The sequence below is a fragment of the Canis lupus genome, chromosome 1, assembly GCF_048164855.1.
Source record: "Canis lupus baileyi chromosome 1, mCanLup2.hap1, whole genome shotgun sequence".
Classification (NCBI taxonomy): Eukaryota; Metazoa; Chordata; class Mammalia; order Carnivora; family Canidae; genus Canis; species Canis lupus.
This window is the reverse complement of record NC_132838.1, coordinates 115,677,739-115,703,271: the sequence shown is the minus strand read 5'-3', so window position 1 is coordinate 115,703,271 and position 25,533 is coordinate 115,677,739. Positions and strand designations below refer to the sequence as shown.

Below are 25,533 nucleotides of genomic sequence, written 5' to 3'. Positions count from 1 at the left end.
TTTTTTAATTTATTCATGAGAGAGACAGAGACACAGGCAGAGGGAGAAGCAGGCTCCATGCAGGAAGCCCGATGTGGGACTCGATCCCAGTACTCCGGGATTATGCCCTGAGCCAAAGGCAGACGCTCAACCTCTGAGCCACTCAGGTGTCCCACCTATTTTTAAGCTGAATCTCAGAAAGGGATATAACTAGTCTCCAGGTACCCAGCAGGCCCACACCAGAGCCTAGGTCTGGTTCCCTCAAAACACGTTCCTCACTTCCAGGATTGACACAGACTTTCAGTAGATCATAGAACCTCCTACCACAGTCAGGTAGAAGAACTTCCTGGCAGAAGCAATATTTAGCGGGTTTTGAAGAATGTTTACGGGCTTACCAGGTGAAGGGAACTGTCTTTTCACCTGCTCCCCCATTTACTGCCCCCCCCCCCAACCCGACTCTAGGCTTTACTCATATACCAAGGACGTTTTATTACTTAGATTTTAATTTATAAATAAACAAAAATATCAGTTTACCTTAGGTGCTTTTTGTCACACGTTGACCACGTTAAAAACCATTATTATTTTTATAATTGTTGCCTGCTAATGGAGATTAATGGGGATTCAAGGCTCCACTTCCCTCCACCAGCTCCTCAGAAGGTGCCGTCTTGCCCTGGCGGTGTCTCTCAGAAGACTGGACCACCTTGATTTGTACCTTATTTTCCCAGGTGGTTTCTCCCATAAAAAGCTAAAAAAAACCCTTCTTGCAGTGGACTGGAGGTTTGGTCCAGGACGGGGCTCCCATCTGACCTCTCTTCACATTCTCCCTCAGCAGTTTGTCCAAAAAAGTAGATTGGACTGTCCAGATTTCTCCCCATGACTCCTCCCAAGATTCAGCCGTAACAGACAAGACGTTCGTCCTCCTTCCTTGGTGATTTTTCCTCCCTGGCTCCCTTCATCCCAGATCATTGCTCTCAGCTGTATGCCGTATCCCTAGAGGCAAATTAGCTTTTCTAAATATAACACAAAGCACCGGACTTCACCGCCAATATCTTCTCCCTCTCAGAAGCACACCTCGACCAGGGCCTCAAGTGGCAATCACGACCTCGCGCTGTGAAAACCCGCGGGTGGCCTAATCCTCCGCTGTACGGAATGGAGACGCCTCAAAGATGGCGGCTCACGCTCAGAGGCACCACTGGGCAAGGCCATGTTTTCGGCCAGACAGCGTCTCTTATGGGAACTGCGCCATGTTGATTGTTGGCACACGTAGCTTCCAAGGTAACTCAGAGCATGCGCACTACCAACAGTTCTTGAGGGGAGGAGTTAGAGGGCAGACCGGAAGCGGAAGTGGTCCTCCACGAAGGCTTTTTCTCTGCTGGTGTCTGGAGTTTCTCCCCGTATCAATTGCAAGAGGTCTCTGAGGTGATTTGGGTTGGTCGTGATTAGGGATTCTGTGGGGTCGGTGATGGGAGTGTTGTCTGTAGAGTGAGTGATGGCGGTTTCTGGGCTCAGTGGTGAAGATTGTGGCGTCCGTTGCTGTGATTGGAGTCTCTTGGGTCAGTGATGGGGATCTTTGAGATGAGTGTGGGGTTTGTGTGGACTCAGTGATGGGAGTCAGTGGTCAGTGAGCTGGGTTCGATGGGATCTATGATAAGCTTGCTTTCTAAACATTCATAAATTTTGGTGTGTAGCATTTTATTGTTCCAGTCAAAAAGTACTGGCTTTTAATTTTTTTTTTTTCTCTCATCCATGAGTTATTAGAAGTGTGTTGTCGATTTCAAATAATGCCTCTGGGTAATGCTCGAGTTTAAAGTTTGCTTTACGTCTAGTTCTTGGTCGGTTTTCATAAATGTCACATGTGTAACGTCAAAACAATGTGTTCTCTATTGTGTTGTTTCATAGATACACTCAGCTTATCTTGTCTGATTAAAGAAAATTAAAGAAAAAGGTAAATTGACTGGATTGGTAATTTGTCCACTTGACCTTCCTTTTGTCAGTATTTGCTTTTTATATTTGAAACTATTATTAGAAATAGTTGATTATTTTTAATTATAGATATGATTAACTCTAAAGATACCATAACAATTCTAGCTCCCACCAATAAGTTATAAAACGGGTCATTTTTCCAAATGCTTTCCAACACGGGATTTTTTTATTTTTATTTTTTATTTTTTTAAAGATTTTATCCATGAGAGACAGGCAGAGACCACCCAGGCATCCCTCCAACACTGCATTTTATTTATTTATTTATTTTAAAGATTTTTTACTTATTTATTCATGAGATTACACAGAGAGGAGAGAGAGGCAGAGACACAGGCAGAGGGAGAAGCAGGCTCCATGCAGGGAGCCCGACGTGGGACTCGATTCCGGGTCTCCAGGATCACGCCCTGGGCTGTAGGCGGCGCTAAACCGCTGAGCCACCGGGGCTGCCCACTGTATTTTTTTTAAATAAGTTTTTACTGGGCACCTTGGTGGGTCAGTCCGTTGGGCAACTGACTGTTGATCTTGGCTCAGGTCTAGATCTCTGGGTGGTGAGTTCAAGCCCTATGTTTTGGGCTCCATGTTGGGCATGAAGCCTACTTAAAAAATAAAATAAAATAAATTTTATTATTCTTAGGAGAAATTAGATCTAATTGCTGTAATGCACTTTCCTGTTAGTAAAATGGCATCTTTTTGCTTAATTACCACTTAAATTTCCTTTTCTGTGAATTTTTATATCCTTTGTTCGGTCTTTTTTTCTGGGCTTTTTCCCCCCATACTGGTTGCTAGATTTTTTTTTTTAATTTAAAGGTAACCTATTGTTACATATTGAAAATTTATTTTTTTTCATTTTTATTTTAAGGTGTATTTTAATATATAATTAAGAAATATCATCTACCCAGAAATGTGTTTTTCCTTTTATAGCATCTGGGTTTTCTCACATATGTAATAAAGATCTCTCTTACCCAACCACAATGTTAACACAAACATTTATTACTAAAATTTATTTAAATATCTTTTGGGATTTAAAAAATACATATGCTTAAATGTTTAGTCTTGCTAGAGTTCAGTCTAATTAATGTATAATGTGTGATGGGGATCTAGTTTGTTTTTTTCCAGGTGGATGATCAATTATGTCAGTGCCACTTACACAATAAATGTCCTGTGTACACTCAGTTGAATGCCATTTTTGTTACATATATGTCAATATGTATGTTTTGTTTTGTCTTTTTTATTACATTGGTTTTTATTAAGTTTTAATATCTAATAGAGAACATAATGGCTGATATTTTTTTATGCTTCTTGTGCGCCAGGGAGATGTTTAATACTTTATGAGCGTCACCTCATTTTAATTTGTGTAACTATGAAATAAGTACTTTCATCCTCATTTTTGAAACTAAAACAAAAGGTACTTCTTCCTGTTTTCATAACTGAAAGATAGCAGAGCTACAGTTCAAATCTTAAGTAATATTACTCCATATCTCATGGCCAATACCCATCATAGGTTCCATTAAGCTTTATATTTTCCACAGCACTGGTTCTCAAAGTGTCCTCAGACCCTCAGCATCGACATCACCTGGACACTGCTTAGAAATGTAAATTCTTAAAAAAAAAAAAAGTAAATTCTTGGGCTGAGTGTTTGTACCCCCAAAAGCTTTATGTTGAAATCCTGATCTCCAGAAATAATCGTGTTAGTTGGTGAGGCCTTTGGGAACCGATTAGGCCATGGAGGTGGGGTACTCATAAACGAATAGTGCTGTTACAAAACATCCCACATAGCTCCTGAGCCCCTTCTACCAAGTGAAGACACAATGAGAAGGTGCTGGCTATGAACCAGCAAGAGTCCCCTGACTAAAATGTGACCACACTGTCTCCTTGATTTTGGACTTTACAGCCTCCAAAACTGTGAGCAATAAATTTTTGTTGTTTATAAGCTACCCAGTCTGTTGTATTTTATTATAGCAGCCTGACTGAACTAAGACAACTGCTACCCTGGGCCTATTAAATCAGAACCTGGGAGTGAAGTTAGGATTTTTAACTGTATTCTAAGAGGCCCTCCAAGTGTTTTGAATCCACACTCAAGTTTGAGAGCCTCTGTTCTGTTTCTAGCTCTGGGAACTTCACCTTGGTGTTCACAGGAAATGTTTGTGTGATAAATATCGAGTATCTGACCATGTGGACATTGTCGTTCTAGGTTTTTTGGTGTCTCTGGGGAGCCCCTGGGTTAGATCTTTATCCAGACTCCAGCCTGCCTCTCTCCAGCAGCTCTGCTTGAGTTTACAGATGTCTACAAAGCTTTAGGCTCCTGAGAGATTAAAGTTTGAGACCTACCATGACTATGTCAGCTAATCGGACCTCTCCCCAGAAATCCCTGATCCTGGTTCCAGAGGAACATGACAATTCATTTGAGGTGAGAAGGAAGAGTCCCAACGGGTAGGAGTTCATTCTAGGAGTAGATACCTCTGATATGTCACCAGAGCCTCTGGGCAGCAGCAAATGGGTCACAGGAAGCAACCAGACTCTTTTATTGCCCTGAAGCAAACCTTGATTTTTCTGCCAAGAATGAGCAACACATGGGTGTCTCCATATCCAGAGGCCCGCTGTATAACAGTACAGAGATGGAATGTCAAAAACTCCCTTTTAGGGGTGCCTGGGTGGCTCAGTTGGTTAAGTGTCTGCCTTCAGCTTGGGTCATGATCTCAGGGTCCTGGGATCGAGCCCCAGAGTCAGGCTCCCTGCTCAGCGGGAGGCCTGCTTCTCCATCTCCCTCTGCTGCTCCCTCTGCTTATACTCTCCCTGTCAAAAAATTAATAAAACCTTAAAGAAACGAAAAACATTTCTTAAAAAAACAAAACAAAAAAAACCCCTGCCTGTTATTTTGTCCATGTGCTATATTGATCTTTGGCTGAGGATAAGATTCCCGATTAGAAGTTATTTTTGTGTGGAATTCTGAAAGTATTTCTTTTTTTTTTTTTTTTAAGATTTTTAATTTATTCATCCATGAGAGACACAGAGAGGGGCAGAGACACAGGCAGAGGGAGAAGCAGGCTCTTCCTAGGGAGCCTGATGTGGGACTCGATCCACAGACCCCAGGATCATGCCTTGAGCTAAAAGCAGATGCTCAACCACTGAGCCACCCAGGTGTCCCTCTCTATTTCTTCCTCTTCTTCTTCTTCTTCTTTTTTTTTTTTTTTTTTTTTAAAGATTTTGTTTATTTATTCATGAGAGACACACAGAGAGATAGAGGCAGAGACACAGGCAGAGGGAGAAGCAGGCTCCATGCAGGGAGCCCGACGTGGGACTCGATCCCGGATCTCCAGGATCACGCCCTGGGCTGAAGGCGGTGCTAAACTGCTGAGCCACCGGGGTTGCCCTCCATTAATCATTTTTATGAACTACTTCCAAAAATATTAATCCAGACAGGCAAAAAGTATGAAACTTTGCTATAATGTTGATTTTATTCCCTAACCAAAAGCATTAAATTAGAAATACAAAGTAAATGACTTTTGTACAACTTTGAGACTAGACAGTATCACTGAGCTGTACATTTTAAAATGGTAAATTTTATGTTATGTACATTTTACCACAATTAAAAAAAAATAGTTTTAAAAAGTAAAAGCCTAGCAAAAGAACCCCTCATATCTGAAAACTTTAAATTTTTTCTACTCAAATATTCTTTAAAGGGAAAACTGTAAAGGATCTTAGAAAATTCTTTTAAGTTTAATTTCAATTAAATAAATAGCTACGTTTTATGTATTCATGAGAGACACACAGAGAGAGGCAGAGACATAGGCAGAGGGAGGAGAAACAGGCTCCATTCAAGGAGCCTGATGTGGGTCCATCCTGGGACTCTGGGATCATGCCCTGAACCAAAGGCAGATGTTCAACCACTGAGCCACCCAGGTGTCCCAAGAACTACATTTTAAAGTTTCTGTGGCAAAGCTAAACTATCGATAGAGGGGAAAAATACAGATTTAAATGCCTTTTTATGGAATCCTGGAAGCTTGGGGGGAAAAGACCTAAGGTAAGAGTAACACTCAGAACTGAAGAAGTTAGAAAAGAATTCAGTAGATATGAAATAGTAATAAGGACTAGAAAATAATAAAAATAATAAAATAAGGGAAGAAATTAGTCACATAAGAGAACAATAATTGATGAAGATGTCTGACAGAGCGTAAGTGGCTTCTGAATGTGTGGGTGATCCATATCAGGGAGTAGAGATACAGTGAAAGTATGTATCCAAACAAGAGAGATGGTTATTGCTTTATCAACAATTAGAACAATCATGAATTAATATTATATAAAATCATACAAAAAATATGAAAACCTGAACAAAGGTATACAGTTTTATAAAAAATAAATGTCAAAATTGGTAAATACAGATGGTCCAGAAGCCTTTGAAGAAATTAAAATGTTTATCAAATGTTTCCTGCACAGTTGAAAGTGGTGAAAAACACGTGGATTAATAGTTGAGCTTTATGCCAAAGTATTGGGTAAAGATGGTATCTAAAATTATTCCCAACCTTGTTTGTGGTGTTTGTTACTACAGTAATCCTGATGCTTAAACCAGTCAAGAACATTAAAAGAACTGGAAATTTTGAACATAGTATCAGAAGTCATAAATGTATTAACTAAATTCACGAGCACATGAAAAAAATAATCAAATAGGGTTTATCATAGGTTCACATGTGAAGCAGACATTTGCTTACTCAGCAGTTCATTCCAAAGTTAAAATAATAAAATATCTTAAAAATAATAAAAATGCTGTATGTCAAAAGATAAAATATATAGCAAAACAGTGTTCAGAAATAATTTAGAAAAATAATTTGTCTTATGTAAATACAAAAAATCTAGGGATGGAATGGATGAATTTCTCGGAACATACTGAATTTCTCACCAAATCTTTAATTACTATTTACCACACTTTCACTTTTAGGTATTAAGATTTTTATTTAAGTTAATTTTTAAAAAATATTTATTTATTTGCACAAGCATGGGGAGTGGCAGAGAGAGGGAGAAGCAGGCTCCCTGCTGAGCAGAGAGCCCAACTTGGGGTCCAATCCCCGGACCCTGGGATTATGCCCTGAGCCAAAAGCAGACACTTAACTGACCAAGCTACCCAAGCACCCCAAGTTAATTCTACTTTTAATAGAATTGGAGCTTTAGATTTATTTGCACTCATTTTATTCTGCTTCTTGGAATGTTAGGTTTTATGTAAAGTGTGTATGCAAGTCTTATGTTTATTATTTCTGAATGTTACATAGGCACATGAATGTTTCAAGATACAGAATTTGCTGTCTTAAGCCATTTTGTATAGTTATAAGGTTTTCACAGTCTGTTTTGTTTTTACTTTATCTGTTGGAGCTGAGAAATACTAAGTTTCTCACCACAAATATATTTCTGTCTGTATTTATCTGTAGTTTCTGTTCATAAATTTTGATACTATGAAATTTGGTGTGGTGATGACATCTGAAATTAATTTTGGATTGTGTTCTTGTTATTTTTCATATTTTTTCCCTAAAATTCAGCTCTGATATTAAGGTGGAGGCTCTTGATTCCTTTTTGTTGGCATTTCCGGATATGTTTTTTTTTTTTCATCCTTTTACTGCCATTGTTTGGAGTCCTTGTGCACTTTTTCTGTACAGCAGTTCAGAAAGATGTATTTTATGTACATTTCTGATAAAAATATTTCTATATATCTTTCACCTTACACTCTTTACTCTTTGTTTCTGTGTCCCTTCTGGTAATTTGGAATTTTGGATTCTTTTCTATATGGTTGATTCTTTTAATATCTTTATCACATTAACATCTTGATCTCAGTCTTTTTTATTTTTAATATTTCAAGTTTTTATTTAAATTTTAGCTAGTTAACATATAGTGTAATATTAGTTTCAGGAGCTGAATTTATTGATCATCACTTATATATAGTACCCAGTGCTCATCACAAGTGCTTTTTTTTTTTTTTTTTTTAAGATTTTATTTATTTATTCATGTGAGACACACACACACAGAGAGAGAGAGGCAGAGACACAGGCAGAGGGAGGAGCAGGCTCCATTCAGGGAGCCCGACGTGGGACTCAATCCCAATCCCTGGTCTCCAGGATCACTCCCTGGGCTGAAGGCAGTGCTAAACCACCGAGCCACTGGGGCTGCCCTCACAAATTCCTCCTTAATCCCCTTCACCCATCTAGCCCATCCCCTGCTATCTCTCCTCCAGCAACCCTCATTTGTTCTCTATAGTTAAGAGTGTCTTATGGTTTGCCTCTTTTTTTTAACACTAAATCTTTTAATCTCTTGTTTTAGACAATATCTATTAAATTTATACTACGACCAATGATAAAAGTTCTGTGAATCCACTGCAAGGATTCTTTTGTTTGTTAGATGTTTTTTATTGAAATCTATTTTTTTCTCTTTTCCTTTAAAAATCTTTATTTCCATTTCACATTGCTCACTTGTCTTTTTTTTTTTTTTTAAGATTTTATTTATTTATTCATGAGAGACCGAGAGAGAGGCATAGACACAGGCAAAGTGAGAAGCAGGCTCCATGTAGGGAGCCCAATGTGGGACTCGATCCTGGGTCTCCAGGATCAGGCTCTGGGCTGAAGGCAGTGCTAAACCTCTGAGCCACCCAGGCTGCCCTGCTCACTTGTCTTACTGTGCTCCTTGCCAATTTTTGTGTTTTCACATGGTGTTTTATTGGTTTCAGAGAAACCTTTTTTGTGTTGCTTTTTCATTTTCACTTCTTCATTGAGTTCTGCCAATTTATTTTTTAAAAATTTACATAACCATTTTTTTTAGCCTCTTTGTCCATTATTTCTCCCTTGAACTCTTAGATTCCTATTCATTTTAGATAGTTAATTGTTTTAGTGCATTCCTTGAAATCATGGCGAATGTGTTTTCTTCTGTATTGTGGTAATTTATTTCTAGCATGTTCCTTTTAATTTCTTCTTTTTTTCTCTCATTCTTTTTGCTATAGTATCTTTGTACATCAGGAGATGTTTATTATTATCTTTGAATGAGGAGATTTTTTTCCTGGACAAACTATTTATAAGAAGCTCATTTGGTAAGGAGTCAAAGCTACTAATATGACGTCTTTATTCTCCATTAAATTCTGATGGCATTGGGTTTGGGGGGTGGGGTTTTGGTGTATGTAGGGTATCAGTATGCAAATGTGTGAAAGAGGAAAAATTGGAGCACATGTATTCTTTGCAAGTATATAGAACATTTTCAGAAATGAGAATGTTTTAAGCCCCGTAAACAGAATCAACACATCACAAAGCAAACTATAACTGCAATTAAATGAAGAAATTTTTAACAGTCATAATTTTAGACATTAAAAACAAAGATATCTAAGATATACTTTCCAGAGATACAGATACACTTTCTCGATCTTTGTTCTTCCTATATGCTCTTTCCCTCCCCTGAATTCAGTGGTATATGCAACTCCTAAATCCTTATCTACAAATTAGCTCTATTCAACTAGTTAGTATACATCTTTGTATGTTTTATCACCTACATTTCAGTATGTACAAAATTTAAATCATTATTTCTTGTCTTCCCCCAGCCTCCTCTTCTAGTCCTTAAGTCCATCTGTGGTACCAGCATCAACAGTTGCACTGAACTAATAAATGATAATTATTTGAGTTCCCTTTTCTCACCTTAGAGCTGATATCAGTTTCATCTCCTTAATATCAATCTCTTCTGTAGCTTTACTACTCCATCCTTAACTTTAGATGAGTAAGAAATTCATATTGTCTCACATGAATTTTGCAGAGGTCTCGTGACTGATTTTCTATTCTTGCCTATTCCGAAATGTTTTGTTTTGTGAATACACCTTCTTCAGTGTATTTTTAAAATCTTTTCATTTATTTTGAAACAATTATAGATTCTCAGAGGGCATTGCAAAATACAGTACAGTGGTGGTGCATGATTCTTTTTGTTCATTACCGGTTATAATTTGTTAATATTTTGTTGAGGATGTTTGTATCTAAGTTCATGAGACATATTGTCTTGTTTCTATTTTGTGCTTTGTCTAATTTTGGTATCAGGGTAATGCTGGCCTCACAAAATTGGGAAATATTTTTTATTTTCTGGATGAGACTATAAAAAAGAGACTATTTCTTCTTTAAATATTTAGTAGAATTCTCTGGCAAAACTATCTGGGCCTGGAGACTTATTTTTTCAGGAGCTTTTAAATTAAGAATTTAATTTAATGGTTGTAGAATCATCTTTTCTATTACATAATTCTGTACTTCTGGTAGTTTGTGGTTCTTGAAGAAGTAGTACATTTCTTCTAAATTTGGGGGTGTATTATTAGCACATAGTTTTTGTAGTCTCTTATTTTCCTTTAAAAGGCTGTGGGTCTGTATTTTTTTTTAATTTCATTTATTTATTTGAGAGAGAGAGCAAGCATGAGTGAGGGGGAGAGTATAAAGGGAGAGGGACAAGCAGACTCTGTTGAGTGTGGAGCCTGACGCAGAACTCAATCTCAGGAACCTGAGATCATGACCTGAGCCAAAACCAAGAGTCGTATGCTTATTCATCTGAGCCACCCAGGCGCCCCTGGATCTACATCGATAGGTCTTATTTCATTGCCGACATTGGTGATTTGTACCTTTTTATCTTTGCCAGTCTAGGTCAGTGAACAAAGTATCAATTTTACTGATTTTTTTTTCAAATAACTGTATTATGTTTTATTGATTTTTCTTGTGTTTTTCAGAAATTTTGTTTTTAATTTCATTGATACCTGCTTTTTATTATTTTCTTTCTTCTGTGTGCTTTGTGTCTGTTTTGCTTATTTTCTAGTTTCTTGAGGTAGGAATTTAGATTAGTGATTTAACAATTTTTCTCTTTCCTTTTTTTATTGGTTATGCTTGACATACAACATTGTTAGTTTCAGGTATATAACATAATATGACATTTGTATATATTGTTAAATGATTACCACAAGAAGTCTAGTTAACATCCATCACCATACATTGTTACAATTTTTTGTGTGTGTGATGAAAACTTTTAAGACTTATTCTTAGCAACTCTAAATATACATGACAGTGTTACTAACTATAGTTACCATGCTGTAACATATAACATAGCCCATGACATATTTTATAAATGGAATTTTACTTTTTAACTGCCTTCACCTGTTTTGCCAACTACCCATCACCTACCTCTGGTAACCACTAATCTGTTCCCTGAGTCTGTGACTTTTGTTTCTTTATTTTATTGTTTCACTTGATATTCACAAATAAATGAGATTATATCGTAATTGTACATCTCTGTCTTATTTCTCTTAGCATAATATCCTCAAGGTCCATCCATGCTATCACAAATGGCAAGACTTCTTTCCTTTCCTTATGGCTGAATAATATTCCACTGTGTGTATCACATTTTCTTTTTTTTTTTTTTAAATTTATTTTTTTATTTTTTTATTTATGATAGTCACAGAGAGAGAGAGAGAGAGAGAGAGAGAGAGGGAGAGAGGGGGGCAGAGACACAGGCAGAGGGAGAAGCAGGCTCCACGCACCAGGGAGCCCGACGTGGGATTCGATCCCGGGTCTCCAGGATCGCGCCCTGGGCCAAAGGCAGGCGCCAAACCGCTGCGCCACCCAGGGATCCCTTTCTTTTTTTTTTTTTTTTAAGTTTTTTTTTTTAATTTTTATTTATTTATGACAGTCACACACGGAGAGAGAGGCAGAGACATAGGCAGAGGGAGAAGCAGGCTCCATGCACCGGGAGCCTGACTTGGGACTCGATCCTGGGTCTCCAGGATTGCGCCCTGGGCCAAAGGCAGGCGCTAAACCGCTGCGCCACCCAGGGATCCCTGTATCACATTTTCTTTAGACATTCATCCATTGATGGACATAGGTTACTTTCATGTCTTCGGTATTATAAACAGTGCTGGAGTAAACATGGGGGGATCCATGTATATAATTTTTTAAAGATTTATTTATTTTAGAGAGAGAGAAAGTGTGTGTATGTGTGAGTGGAGGGAGGGGCAGAGGAGAGAGAGAATCCCAAGCAGGTTCTGTGCCAAGCAGAGAGCCCAATATGGGGCTTGATCTCATAACCCAGGAGATCATGACTTGAGCCAAAACTAAGGGTCAGAGGCTTCACCAAATGAGCCACCCAGGAATCCTTGCGTATATATATGGATAAATACCTAGACGTGGAATTGCTGGATCAAATAGTAGTTCTAGATTTAATTTTTTGAAGAACCTCTATACTATTTGCTATAGTGGTTGCATTAATTTACTTTTTTTTTTTTTTTTAAGTAGTCTCCATGCCCAGCATGGAGCCCAATGTGGGGTTTGAACTTATGACCCTGTGATGAAGACTTGAGCTGAGGTCAAGAGTTTGAACACTTAACCAACTGAGACTCCAGTTGCCCCCCAATTTACATTTTTATTTTTATTTTTTTAACATTTTATTTATTCATGAGAGACACAGAGAGAGAGGCAGAGACACAGAGAGAGAGAGAGATTGGGGCAGAGACACAGGCAGAGGGAGAAGCAGGCTCCATGCAGGGAGCCTGATGTGGTACTCGATCCCGGGACTCTAGGACCATGCCCTGGGCCAAAGGCAGGCACTAAACCACTGAGCTATTCAGGGTTCCCCCAATTTACATTTTTACCTGCAGTGCACAGGCTTCCCTTTTTTCCACATCCTCGTCAGTACTTGTTTTTAGGTTTGTTTTGATAATAGTCATTCTGACAGGTGTAAGGTGTCTCATTATAGTTTTAATATGCATAAGTGATGTTGAGCACCTTTTCATGTACCTATTGGCCTTCTGTATGTTTTTGGGAAAATGTCTATTCAGATCTTCTGGCCATTTTTTAATTGGATTGGTTCCCATATTCTAACGTAAGCATTTAGTCCCTTAATTTCCCTTTCAGCATTGCTTTATCTGCATCCCACAGATTTTGATAAACTGTATTTTCACTTTCTTTCAGTTTTATGTATTTTCTGAATTTCTTTTGAGAATTCCTTTTTGACTTAAAGGTTATATAGAAATGTGTTGTTTAATTTCCAAATATTTTGTGGCTTTCCAGATAGCTTTTGTCATTATTTTGTAATACAATTCCTTTGCAGATTTTTCTGTTTTCTTTGTTAATTATTTTTAGTTTGATTCCATTATGGTCAGAGAGGCTATGTATTATTTTAATTCTTTTAAATTTGTTTTGCAGGCTAGAATATGGTCTATATCGGTCATTGTTCTATGGGTCGTTGAAAAAATGTGTTCACTGTTGAACAGTTGGAGTATTCTATAAATATCGATTAGATTCTAGTTCTTCTATATGAATGATTATTTCTTATCTATTGTTTCTGTAAATTGCTGAGTGTGGGTATTCAGTTTCCTAGAATCCTTTTTTTTTTTTTTTTTATTTTAGAAGGGGGGATGAGTGGGGAGAGGGGCAGAGGGAGAGAGCCCCCAGGCAGACTCCCTGCTGAAGTGTGGCTTCATCTCGTGACTACAAGATCATGACCTGAGCTGAAAGTAAGAGACACTCAACTGACTGAGCCACCCAGGTGCCCTTCCTGTAATCCTTTTTTCCCCCCCAAAAGTTTATGAGTCCAGGTAGAAATACCCATTCCTTCAATTATGCATTTACAGATTAAATTTTTTTAATATGGAAGATCATGTTCTTAAACATTTTGTTATGAAAAATACGTATACAAAGGTAAATAAAGTAGTATAAGGAGCCCTTGTATCTGTTGTTGTACTTATCACCTAGCTTTAGTAGTCATACTCTGTCATTCTGATTCCATCTAAAACTACCCTTCTGCCCCCTTAGCTGCTGGGTTATTTTAAAGCAAATCTCAAATACCTATCTTTTTTTAAAGATTTTATTTATTTATGAGAAAGAGAGAGAGAGAGAGGCACAGAGACACAGGCAGAGGGAGAAGCAGGCTCCATGCAGAGAGCTTGATGTGGGTGGGACTCGATCCCGGGTCTCCAGGATCACGCCCTGGGCTGAAGGTGGCGCTAAACTGCTGAGCCACCCAGGCTGCCCTCAAATACCTATTTTATCTGCAAATACTTGGACTTGTATCTCTAAGAGATGAGAATTGTTTTTTCTTTAACAAAACCAGTAAGTCGTTATTACAAACAACAGTAATTCCTAGATATGATCTAGTACCTGATTATTGTTTGAGTCTTTTTAAACATGTCATAAAAATCTTTCTAACATTAGTTTTAGTTAAGGGCCAAACAATGTCTACAAGTTGCATTTGGTTAGTATGACTCCTAAGTCTCTCTCTCTGTCTCTCTCTCTCTTTTTTTAAGATTTTTAAGTAATCTCTACTCTCAATGTGGGACTCAGACTCATTACCCTGAGATCAAGAATCACCTGCTCTACTAACTAAGCCAGCCAGGTACACCCCCTCAGACTCTTTTAATAAAAGATTCCCTTCCACTATTTTTTCTAATATAATTTATTTTTTGAAGAAATGGGCCATTTGTCACCTTCTGGATTTAGCTGATGTTTCAATCTTAATATAGTTCAGTATGTTCCTCTTTCTTTCACTTTATCTATGAATAATTTGTTAGACCCAGAGGCTTAATAGATTCAGGTGGCATTTTTCTTTTTCTTTGATAAGAATACTTAATGGATGGTATAATGAAATCAATTACCATATCAGTGTCAGGAGGCAGATAATTTTTGGTTATCTCTTTTTGAGTGTTAAAATTGATCATTGGATATAGATGTTATTAGCTGGTCCATCCATTGTAAACTTCTTTTCTGCCTTTCACCTGAAATAGTTAAGCAACCAATAATGATTACTGAATAAATTCACTATTTCATTAGGAATTATAAAATTATGATATTCTAACTTCCTTATTTATTAGCTAGAATCATTCTATAAGAAATTTTTCATCTTTTATTTAGTTATCCTCCAATAGGGATCTTATATGAAAAAAGTTAACATCAATCTAATTACCTTACTTTTAGTAAAAGTAAAAAATCCTTGTTCTGTGATCAGATTTTTTTTTCCATAACTACCTTTGTGACATATTATACAGACTTCTCTCCATTATATAGAGCTATTTAGTGTTCCCCAAACTTACCGTGTATTTTCCTATCTCCTCACCTTTACTTTTCTTCTCTGGGAAGTGACCTTTCCTGCTCTCCATTCTATATTATGCTTATCATCTTTCAAATTAAATTCAACTAATAAAAATGTACTGCCCCATATCAAATACACTTTCCTTTTGTAGGTACTCAGTGTATTTTACTTAAGAGATTTGTTTTTTGACACTTTAGTGAACTGTGTGTCTTCTTTTCCCCTTCTTTTAAATCTTAAGTGTTTTAAGTTGCTAGAGGATTAGAAATGTAAATCATTCATTTCTTTGTTCCCAGGAGGAGCATAATGGCTGGTCCTAAATTACTCAGGAACTGTATCACAGGTCATTCATCCATTTGCTAGAATACTAAAAGAGAGCCTATTTCATTCTTGAGTTTTGAAAAACAAGTAATTAACTGAAATATAGAACAAATGGCAGAAATTCTTTATTGGATTTCTTTCTTCCACAAAATATTGTGTAAAACTAGATATTCAATGTGCTTCCTGTATGAAATATTTTTTTAAAAGTTCCTGTATTACTCAGGTGTATGCATTTATCAAAACTTCAGATGGGACACTGTGGATTTGTACAGTTCATTTTGCATAAATTTTACTTAAGAAGGGTAAACAAATATACTCTACTTGATGATTTGCATTCTCAAGTATTTAGGACAAAGTGTACTGTAATTTACAGTTTATTCTCAACTGCATAAAAGTAAGGTGGACTGATGCTGGATAAAAGGATGGATAAATGTGTGATAGGGATGCCTGGGTGGTTCGGTGGTTATCTGCCTTCAGTTCAGGGTGTGATCCCAGGGTCCAGGGATTGAGTCCCACATCGGGCTCCCTGCGAGGAGCCTGCTTCTCCTTCTGCCTGTGTCTCTGCCTCTCTCTGTGTTTCTAATGAATAAATAAATAAAATCTTTAAAAAATAAAATAAATGTGTGATAAAATAGAGTAAAATGTTGATGATAGATCCTAAGTGGTGGGTATATAGGTTTTACTATGCTGATTCTTTTAAATTTTTTGTACATTTAAAATTTTGTATAATGTTAGGAAATGGGAGATGAGTTTATAAAAAGCAGAAGTAGTGGTGCATGGGTGGTGCAGTTGCCTGTGCATCCAACTCTTGGTGTCAGCTCAGATCATTATTCCAGGGTCATGAGGTTGAGCCCTGCTTTGGGCTCTGCACTCAGCATGGAATCTGCTTGAGATTCTCTCTCTCACTCTCTCTGCCCCTCTTGCTTGTGCTTGCTTTCTCTAAAATACATAAATCTTTTAAAATATTTTTTTAAAAAGAGGAAATAATGAAACAAAAAAAAAAATTGACAAAACCCATATTCCATATTCCTAAATATAGTCTCTCCATCTCCCAAAGCTATCTATTCACATTGAACAGCAATGTGCCCTTACAGGGATCGGTGTCCTTCAGGGATGTCGCTGTAGATTTCAGCAGAGAGGAGTGGCAGCATCTAGACCTTGCTCAGAGAAACCTGTACCGGGATGTGATGCTGGAGACCTATAGTCACCTGCTCTCTGTAGGTAAGCACAGTCAGTTGGGTCCACACGGAGTATTTCTATTCTTAGTTGCTAAATGCTATGGAATATCTGAAGTATGCTTGTTTTATCCTTGGTTTATCTAGGATTCTTTATCCCCTTGGGCATTCTGAATATTCTGTTCCCAGAAATATATGGTTACTTTCCTAAAGAACAAAACTTCATTGAACAAGACTTTTTTGTTTGCACTTTGAAACACAATTAGCTGGATCTAGTCCTTTATAATTTCTCACAAACAGGGTATGAAGTTCCCCAACCAGAAGTTTTCATGTTGGAGCAAGGAAAGGAGCCATGGGCATTGCAGGGTGAGAGCCCACATCAGAACTGTCCAGGTAAGTGAGCATGACCCAGACAGATGAGAGAAAGGAGAGCAAATCTCAGCTGTCTTGAGAAAGACTGGCATCTCTAAAATGCTATTAAGGGGACTCTTTTGGAAGGCCTTAGCATTTTTTTTTTTTTTTCTATTGCTTGAAGACCCTTGACATTGGCCTCTCAGATAACTAAATGCCTTTATCATGTCTAATCTTTTTCTTTGGCTTTTTGGAATCTTGATCACATGCTAATATCTTCCTCATTAAAGGTTTTCTTTTTTTTGTTTTTTGTTTTTTTTGGTTATGCTTCTTTTCTCAAACATTCTTTTTCTTTCTGCCTTCCCCATTGTCTGAGATTCTTTATGCTTTCAGGCATTGGTGGATCTGCTTTCTTTCAGTTACTGTGAGTCGCACATTCCTACTCCTGGTAGACCTCTGTCATTTCTTTTTTCCGCTATGAGATGCTTGAGAACATTAACCCCAACCAGGCTCTCTTCCTATTTTCTCTATAGGTACTGACATAAGATTTCTTACTTGCTCATTCCCCATGCCTTTCACCCAATTGATGACTTGGGGGTAATTGTCACTTAACCCTTAGGAGTACTTTTCTGTTATTTCCTTCCAGTCATTGTTGCTTGATTTCACACTAACTGGGACTTATGTGCCTTGTTGGCTGATTTTTGTATTTGCTTTATATCTGTACTTCACATGATGAAGTTTGAGTTTAATCATGGTCCTTATTCAGGGCACACTGTCATCAGTCTGGGTAAAGATTCTCTATTACAGTTGTTGGCCCTTATCTGCAGTTTCACTTTCTGCATTTTCAGTTACTCATAGTCAATCATGGTTTGGAAATAGTAAATGGAAAATCCTAGAAATAATTTATTAGTTTTAAGGTATGTGCCTTTCTGCATAACATGATGAAATCTCTTGCCATCCCACTCCATCTCGCCTGAGAGTTGAATCATCCATTAGTCCAGTATATCCATGGTCTAAATGCTACCTAACCATTAGTCACTTAGTAGACATTTTGGTTATCGATTGACTCTCATGATATTGCAGTGCTTCTGTTCAAGTAACCCTTATTATACTTAACAGTGCCCCCAAAGCACAAGAGTAGTGATAGTGGCAATTCTAGTATCCCAAAGAGAAGCCATAAAGTGCTTCCTTTAAGTGAAAAACTGAAAGCTCTTGACTTGACAAAAAAAATCATGTTCAGTACTGTCTGAGGATTCAGGCATCCAATGAGGGTCTTGGAACATGTCCCCTTCAGATAATGGTGGAACTCTTATATTTTATTTTTTGATTTATTACCATTTCTTTTTCCCCAACACCCATCTCACTTTTCACCATAGGCACTTGTTTTACATGATGGAAACATATTTTTTAATTCATGAATATTTTAAATTTGAAGGTGACTTGGGGTATGTATTATTAATTTATATAAATATTGCTATGCTGTATATCTTGTTCTTTGCCTTACTTTTTCCACTTCTGTTCATGGTGGATTATATTCATAAAGTTTATTTCCTCTAACCATTGAATTATATTCTAGAATGCTTCCTATTACCACTTTCATTAGCCTTTCCATTAAATGAGTTACTTTCACCCTTTTCTTTGCGTTCAACGTGGATGAGCCATATTTCCCCTCTAGCCTCTGCTAACTGGTCTTTGAGCTAAAAAAACATCATTCTCTTTTGAGGAGAGTTCAGGTTTCAAACCTCATAGCAGAGAATTTCTGAAAAAGCTTCTTTCTACATTGAGAAGGAAGGTGATGCTTCAAGTGATATTTTGTTGTATTTCATTCTAGAAGATTTGTGGCAGATTGGTGACCAGATAGAGAGCTATCAGCAAAAAGAAAACAAATCTTTAAGAGATGTTGCTTTCATCAAGAAAATTTTGACAACAAAGAAGGATTATGAATATAAGGACATTAGAAAAATAATTTATGTGAGCCAAAACATTCTTTCTCCAAAAAGATCCCATCAGTGTGACTCATTTGGAATTGCTTTCAAGCATGCTTTAGATTTACACAGTCATTATAGAAACAGTACCTCAAAGAACATTAATAAGATTACTGAATATAGTAAAATTTCTTACTATACTGACCCTGAGTGTTCTCCAACAGGAGAGAAGTTATGGGACCATAATCAATGTGGAAAAATTCTCAGCTATAAACAAGCACCCTCTCAACATCAGAAAATTCATACTGGGGAAAAACCTTATGAATGTGCTGAATTTGGAAAGATCTTCACCCAGAAGTCACAGCTCAGGGTACATCTGAAAGTTCATACAGGAGAAAAACTCTATGTGTGCATTGACTGTGGGAAGGCTTTTGTAAAGAAGCCAGAATTCATTACACATCAGAGAGCCCATACTAGAGAGAAGCCCTATAAGTGCAGTGAATGTGGAAAAGCTTTTTTCCAAGTGTCTTCTCTCTTAAGGCACCAGAGAATTCATACTGGAGAAAAACTTTATGAATGCAGTGAATGTGGAAAAGGCTTCTCTTATAACTCTGATCTCAGTATACATCAAAAAATTCATACTGGAGAGAGACACCATGAATGTAATGATTGCGGCAAAGCATTTACGCAAAAGTCTACACTCAAGATGCATCAAAAGATTCATACAGGTGAGCGATCCTATATATGTATTGAATGTGGACAGGCCTTCATCCAGAAGACACACTTGATTGCACACCGAAGGATTCATACTGGAGAAAAACCATATGAATGCGATAACTGTGGGAAGTCCTTCATTTCTAAATCACAGCTCCAGGTACATCAACGAATTCACACAAGAATGAAACCCTTTATATATACTGAATATGGGAAGATCTTCAACAATAGTTCCAACCTCATTACACATAAGAAAGTTCAAATTAGAGAGAAATCTTCCATATGCACTGAATGTGGTAAGGCCTTTACTTACAGATCAGAACTCATTATACATCAGAGAATTCACACTGGGGAAAAACCTTATGAATGTGGTGACTGTGGAAAAGCTTTTACTCAAAAGTCAGCACTCACAGTGCATCAGAGAATTCATACAGGAGAAAAATCATATGTATGCATGAAATGTGGACTAGCCTTCATCCAGAAGGCTCACTTGATTGCACATCAAATAATTCATACAGGAGAGAAACCTTATAAGTGTGGCCACTGTGGGAAATCCTTTACTTCCAAGTCACAACTCCATGTACATAAACGAATTCACACAGGAGAGAAACCTTATATGTGCACTAAATGTGGGAAGGCATTCACTAACAGGTCAAATCTCATTACACATCAGAAAACTCATACTGGAGAGAAGTCTTACATATGTCCTAAATGTGGAAAAGCCTTCACACAAAGGTCAGACTTGATTACACATCAGAGAATTCATACTGGAGAGAAACCTTATGAATGTGGTACCTGTGGGAAAGCCTTTACCCAAAAATCACACCTCAATATACATCAGAAAATTCATACTGGAGAAAGGCAGTATGAATGCCATGAATGTGGGAAAGCCTTTAACCAGAAATCAATACTCATTGTGCATCAGAAAATTCATACAGGAGAGAAACCTTATGTTTGCAGTGAGTGTGGAAGAGCTTTCATCCGGAAATCAAACTTCATTACTCATCAGAGAATTCATACTGGAGAGAAACCTTATGAATGCAATGATTGTGGGAAATCCTTTACCTCAAAATCTCAGCTCCTGGTACATCAACCAATTCATACAGGAGAAAAACCATATGTGTGTGCTGTTTGTGGGAAAGCCTTTAGTGGCAGGTCAAATCTCAGTAAACACCAGAAAACTCATACTGGAGAAAAGCCCTACATCTGTTCTGAATGTGGGAAGACCTTCAGACAGAAGTCAGAGTTGATTATACATCATAGAATTCACACTGGAGAGAAACCATATGAATGCAGTGACTGTGGCAAATCTTTCACTAAGAAATCACAACTTCAAGTGCATCAGCGAATTCACACAGGAGAAAAGCCTTATATATGTGCTGAGTGTGGGAAGGCTTTCACAGATAGGTCGAATTTGAATAAACACCAGACAACACACACTGGAGACAAACCCTATAAGTGTGTAGTCTGTGGGAAAGGCTTTGTCCAGAAATCTGTGCTCAATGTCCATCAGAGTATTCACACTTGAGGAACAGTATAAGAAAAACTCAGATCAGTTCTGATTGTATATCATTGAATTTTTCCAGGAGGAAAATATGCGTATTATCATAAGTAGAAATACCCTTTCAAAATGTTCCACATTACTGAACAGAAGAGGGCCCAGAATGAAGGGGACCCTTCCTACATTGTCACCACCTTCATTAAACCATGAGGCATTCATCCTGGAAAAAAAGGGATTTTGTCCATTTGACAGATTAAAGAAGGCTTCTCATGAAAAATATGATGGAACTGAGGCGCCTAGGTGGTTTTTCCGGTTGAGCATCAAATACTTGATCTTGGCTCAGGTCTTGATCTCATGGTTGTGAGTTCGAGCCCTGTGTTGGGCTCTGCACTGGGCATGGACCCTACTTACAAAAAATATGTATGAAGCAACATTGTTACCAAATTCTGCATAGGGAGGTTTGTTATGTTAATGATAATCCTGTTTACTATGGAATAGGTAAAGTGCTAACAAGCTAAATGGTAGAACAACATATAATACTGACAAACCCTAAGTTCTGTGAGATGTTTGCTGCAGAACACATCCACATCGTCTTAACAGTTTCAGGTGTTTTTTCATCCTTCTGTTGAATCTAACATGGTTGTGTATATCCAGCCCCCATTGAGTATTTCCGTCAAGGAAGAGATAACTCAGCAAAAAAGCTTCTTCTGTGTATGGACACAAACCTCAGAGTGTATGTTGACCCATTATCCTTTAGCATCATGACTTCTAACCCTCCTTTATCACCTATCAGTAAGGTGTCTTTGACTCTCCTCAGTCCCTAGCACAATGTCTTCTAAGCCCCATAAGTGCATTAGTGCTAAACACTGTGCTAACTGCCATTATCTCATTTAGCTCCTGGCATAGTGTTTTGTGAACCTCTACTAACCTCAAGAAAGCTGACCCTCATTTATCCTCCAACATAGTGTTTTGTGAACCACCACTACCCTCAGGAAAGTTTCTGAGGTAAGAATTTTTTTGTCATTTTGATCAACTTTCCATCTAGTCTCCCTTTTGCTGTCATAGTTCTTCCAGCTTAATGACATGACATTTATAATAATAACAAATCAGTAACTAATTTTAAAAACCTCAACATTTGTTCATGTCTTCTCTGTGTCCATCTTCATGCCATGGGCTCCACAAGCACCTTCTCCCCCATGTGCCTCAAACATACTAGTTCAGGTCCTGCCTCAGGGCCTGTGCTCTATCTACAGCACTCTCTTTGAAGAACAAAGTTCCTCATATCGCTGTGGTTAGCTCCTTCATGTCTTCCAGGGGCCCTCTTCATAGAGGATCCTCTGCTTTCTTTCCTGCCTGGCTTAAAATTTTGGTCCCCTTCCGACTATGTCTTTATCTATAGCACTTAATTCCATGATGCCCTGTGTATTTTAATTGTCAATGGCTGCCACACTAGAATGTTTTTCCCTATTTTGTTCACCACTGTGACCCTTGACCTTTGCCTGACAACAACTATTCCATAAATGCACATTTTGGAGTGTTGACCCAGCCCATCATAATTTCCCTTTGATCTTTTATGTATTGCAATTTAACCCTTTGATCTTCTCTGTATTGCAGCATAAGATGCTCCAATGGGGAGAACCAACTTGCCTAAAACACCAGGCTTTTTCATCTCTAGCTTTTACCTGGGCTGTGCCTCCTTCCTGGTCCTAAAGCTGAAACATTACCATAATCCTTTTGGCCTAATGCCAGCCAATTTAAAGAAGGGAAAACGGAGGCAGTGGGAATCCCATATAGATGCTTGGTGTTCCAGGATTTCTTACCATGATTCTGAAATGCCACAGTGAGCTCCAAAATCACTGCAGAATTGTCTGCTCAGTTTAGCATACACAACCATACCCCACCCCAGACCCTTACCTATAGACCCATTCCTCATGCCCTGACAGGCCCAAAGTAATAGAAGGTAGGGGCTGACAGCAAATAGTGCAGACCTTCCTTGGAAGTTAGGTGACTGACCCAAGACTGGCAGCAGTGATCTCTCAAATCTAGGCAGAAGGTTTGATTCAACACTTAGCTGCTGGGCAGCCAAATTGGAAGCCTCAGAATGGTTCCTCCAAGTCAGTCAACTGGTGATAACTGGGAGTGGGAAGTAGTAGAGTTGTGCAGATATAATGTTAATCCATTGGTAACCCCCTTTATTTCACCCAGTACTGTATCTGAGGCTTCTCTAAATGTCTTATAACCCAAAATTCTGCCTCAACTTAAGATGTTTGCTGACCCTTCAAGAAAGTGTGTGGAGACCTTGCCCCCTCCCCCCATTTTACTCCAGTACTGTCTTTACCACCCCTCCTAATTCCAGGAAATGGTGTCTAGAGGTCTTTTCATTACCTCCTCCACATTTACCTCCAGCATAATGTCTGTTACTTCACCTGTGTTAAAGTCTAGTAACCTTCATATTCCCCATGTATTCTTACTTTCATGTAGTAGTGGTTGATGGCACTTACTTCAGTTCTCAGATTAGAGAGCTGTGATATACCATTCCCCCCCATCCAACTATTAATATCTTCTGATACTTTCTCTTTACTTATAGTAGGATGGTTTGTGATCTCCCTCCATTACTTGTCCATCACAACAGTGGTGACTAATTACCATTTCCCCACCTAGCAGTGTCTGTAATGATCCCCAACCCAGCATGTGGTGATGTCCTCAGTACCTTCTCTGAAGACTGTTAAGTGCCATTAACCTGTTCCCCCCCCACAATTAAGGTTAAGACTGATAATGCACCATAAACTCCACATTATTCACCTGCATTTTGGAATCTTCATTATCACTCTTCCTGTAGGACCTCCATTAATAATCAGCAAAAAGTCTATAGATGCCCATTTCCCAGTAACACAGTATCTGTGACCCCTCCATTGAATCCTGGTAGTATTTGCTTTTCCCCTATTGATCCCTACTAACAATGCTGATTCCCCATTGCCCATGTTGCTTCATGAGTCCTTTCTTCTCCATATCACCACTGTTTGCATGGACAGGAAACCTGGAAGAGGGAGAAGGGTTGAGGATGAGATCCTGGCATCATAGACCCTCTGGGGAATTAGTGGCCCAGAGTGGGGTGGAGAGGATCTGAGGGCCCCAGGAGACCACAAACTGAGCTTCCCATGATGCAACCAGAATAGTGAAGCCTCTGAGTGTGGATTCAAGTCCTAGTGCCAATGCTGGGGGATTCTGGGCCAACCCAGCAAACTTTCCTCCTGGGCATTAATTGCCTCACCTATAAAATGGAATTATGGAGAATGAAGTGACTTAAGGTAAAGTCCGGGCTTACTAAGGTAGCGGGACTAGTGGAGACCAGTGTGGGTATCCTGTTATTGTTAATAACATTACTAGTTATAAATTGACACAAGCATCTGACCAACATCTACATGGCTGTGCCCAAACCTCACAGAGGGAAACGTTCTTTTGTTGTAAATTACTTTCAGCTATTTCTCTTTTATATGTATTATTATACTGTAGTACTGAGATATATTTTTAAAGTCACATTTATTGAGGTATTTATATAAAATAATATTCACCCTTTTTAGTATACAATTTTGAGTTTTGACAAATGCATACAATTATGTAATCACCACCACAATCAAGACAGAGCACATTTCCCTCACTTCCCAAAATTTCTTCCTGTCCCTTTTTAGGCAGTCTTGCTCCCTACTTCCAGCCTCTTACAGTCACTAGTTTGATCTGTTTCTTGTCTCTATAATTTTACTTTTTCCATAATATTATAGAAATATACATGTATCCATATGTATGTATGTACATATGTATGTATGTCCTCTTGAATCTGACCTCTCATTTTATGATGTATTTGGGATTCATCCACATGGTTGTATAAGATACAGATAGAAAATAAGCTGATGAAAAGATGCTCAACATCATTAGTCAGGAAAATGCAAATTAAGACTGTGATGAGATACTACTACACACTTACAAGAATGGCTTAAAAATTTTTTTTTAAATAGTACCAAAAGTTGTCAAGGATGTAAAACAGTGGAAACTTTCATGTGCTGCTCTTGGAAAGGTAAAGTAGTTTACCCACTCTGAACCAAAATTGGTAAGTTCTTATAAAATTAGCCATATTTAACCTAGGGAAATGAAAAGTTATGTATGGATTGAGTTCACAGAAACTATATTCAGTTGCCAAAAGATTGGGAACAACCCAAATGTCATCAGTGCCTGAGTAATTCAACAAACCATAGGACATCTATACAAGGGAATACTACTTACCACAAAAGGGAATGACTTACTGACACAAGCTACAACGTGGATGAATCTCAAACGTATTACATTTTACCATGTAATAATTTAAATTATATTTGATAAAAGATTATTAGATATTAGATTATAAATATAGATAGGTTTCTATAATTTTATATGTGCATATCATTACAAACTATAGTAATATTGTATATTTACAATATATAGCACACTATAATATTTATTGTATATTCCTTATAATAAAATGTTTATTTTATAT

General features: G+C 37.9%; 2 protein-coding genes across 16 annotated transcripts in view; one reads left to right on the top strand and one right to left on the bottom strand.

The window, feature by feature from the left end:
* Positions 1-25,533, bottom strand: part of ZNF383 (zinc finger protein 383) — an 83,283-nt gene that overhangs the window by 43,482 nt on the left and 14,268 nt on the right. For 2 of the 5 annotated variants that reach the window (XM_072833842.1, XM_072833921.1), the window contains exons 2-3: positions 23,808-24,042; positions 514-1,898 (exon numbers count right to left, since the gene is read on the bottom strand). The exons of 1 other annotated variant lie outside the window; for it this stretch is intronic. The gene's annotated coding sequence lies outside the window, so the exon portion shown is untranslated. Of the gene's footprint in view, positions 1-513; positions 1,899-14,587; positions 14,708-23,807; positions 24,043-25,533 lie in introns of those variants that run through there. 2 more of the 5 variants (XM_072833673.1, XM_072833577.1) reach the window with 2 other exon arrangements.
* LOC140636694 (uncharacterized) lies at positions 918-25,533 on the top strand. Of its 11 annotated transcripts, none has more exons than XM_072832598.1 (6): positions 918-1,398; positions 4,151-4,366; positions 8,933-9,019; positions 16,434-16,560; positions 16,815-16,907; positions 18,697-25,533. In XM_072832598.1, exons 4-6 carry the CDS (start codon positions 16,527-16,529, stop codon positions 21,030-21,032), a joined length of 2,463 nt encoding a protein of 820 aa, XP_072688699.1. In that variant the 5' UTR covers positions 918-1,398; positions 4,151-4,366; positions 8,933-9,019; positions 16,434-16,526; the 3' UTR covers positions 21,033-25,533. The 11 variants fall into 11 exon arrangements, 10 of the variants coding, with proteins under 10 accessions (XP_072688699.1, XP_072688611.1, XP_072688779.1 ...); XR_012033984.1 differs by lacking the exon at positions 8,933-9,019 and having other exon boundaries at positions 920-1,398; positions 18,697-22,010; positions 22,620-25,533; XM_072832278.1 differs by lacking the exon at positions 8,933-9,019 and adding an exon at positions 1,879-1,924 and having other exon boundaries at positions 920-1,398.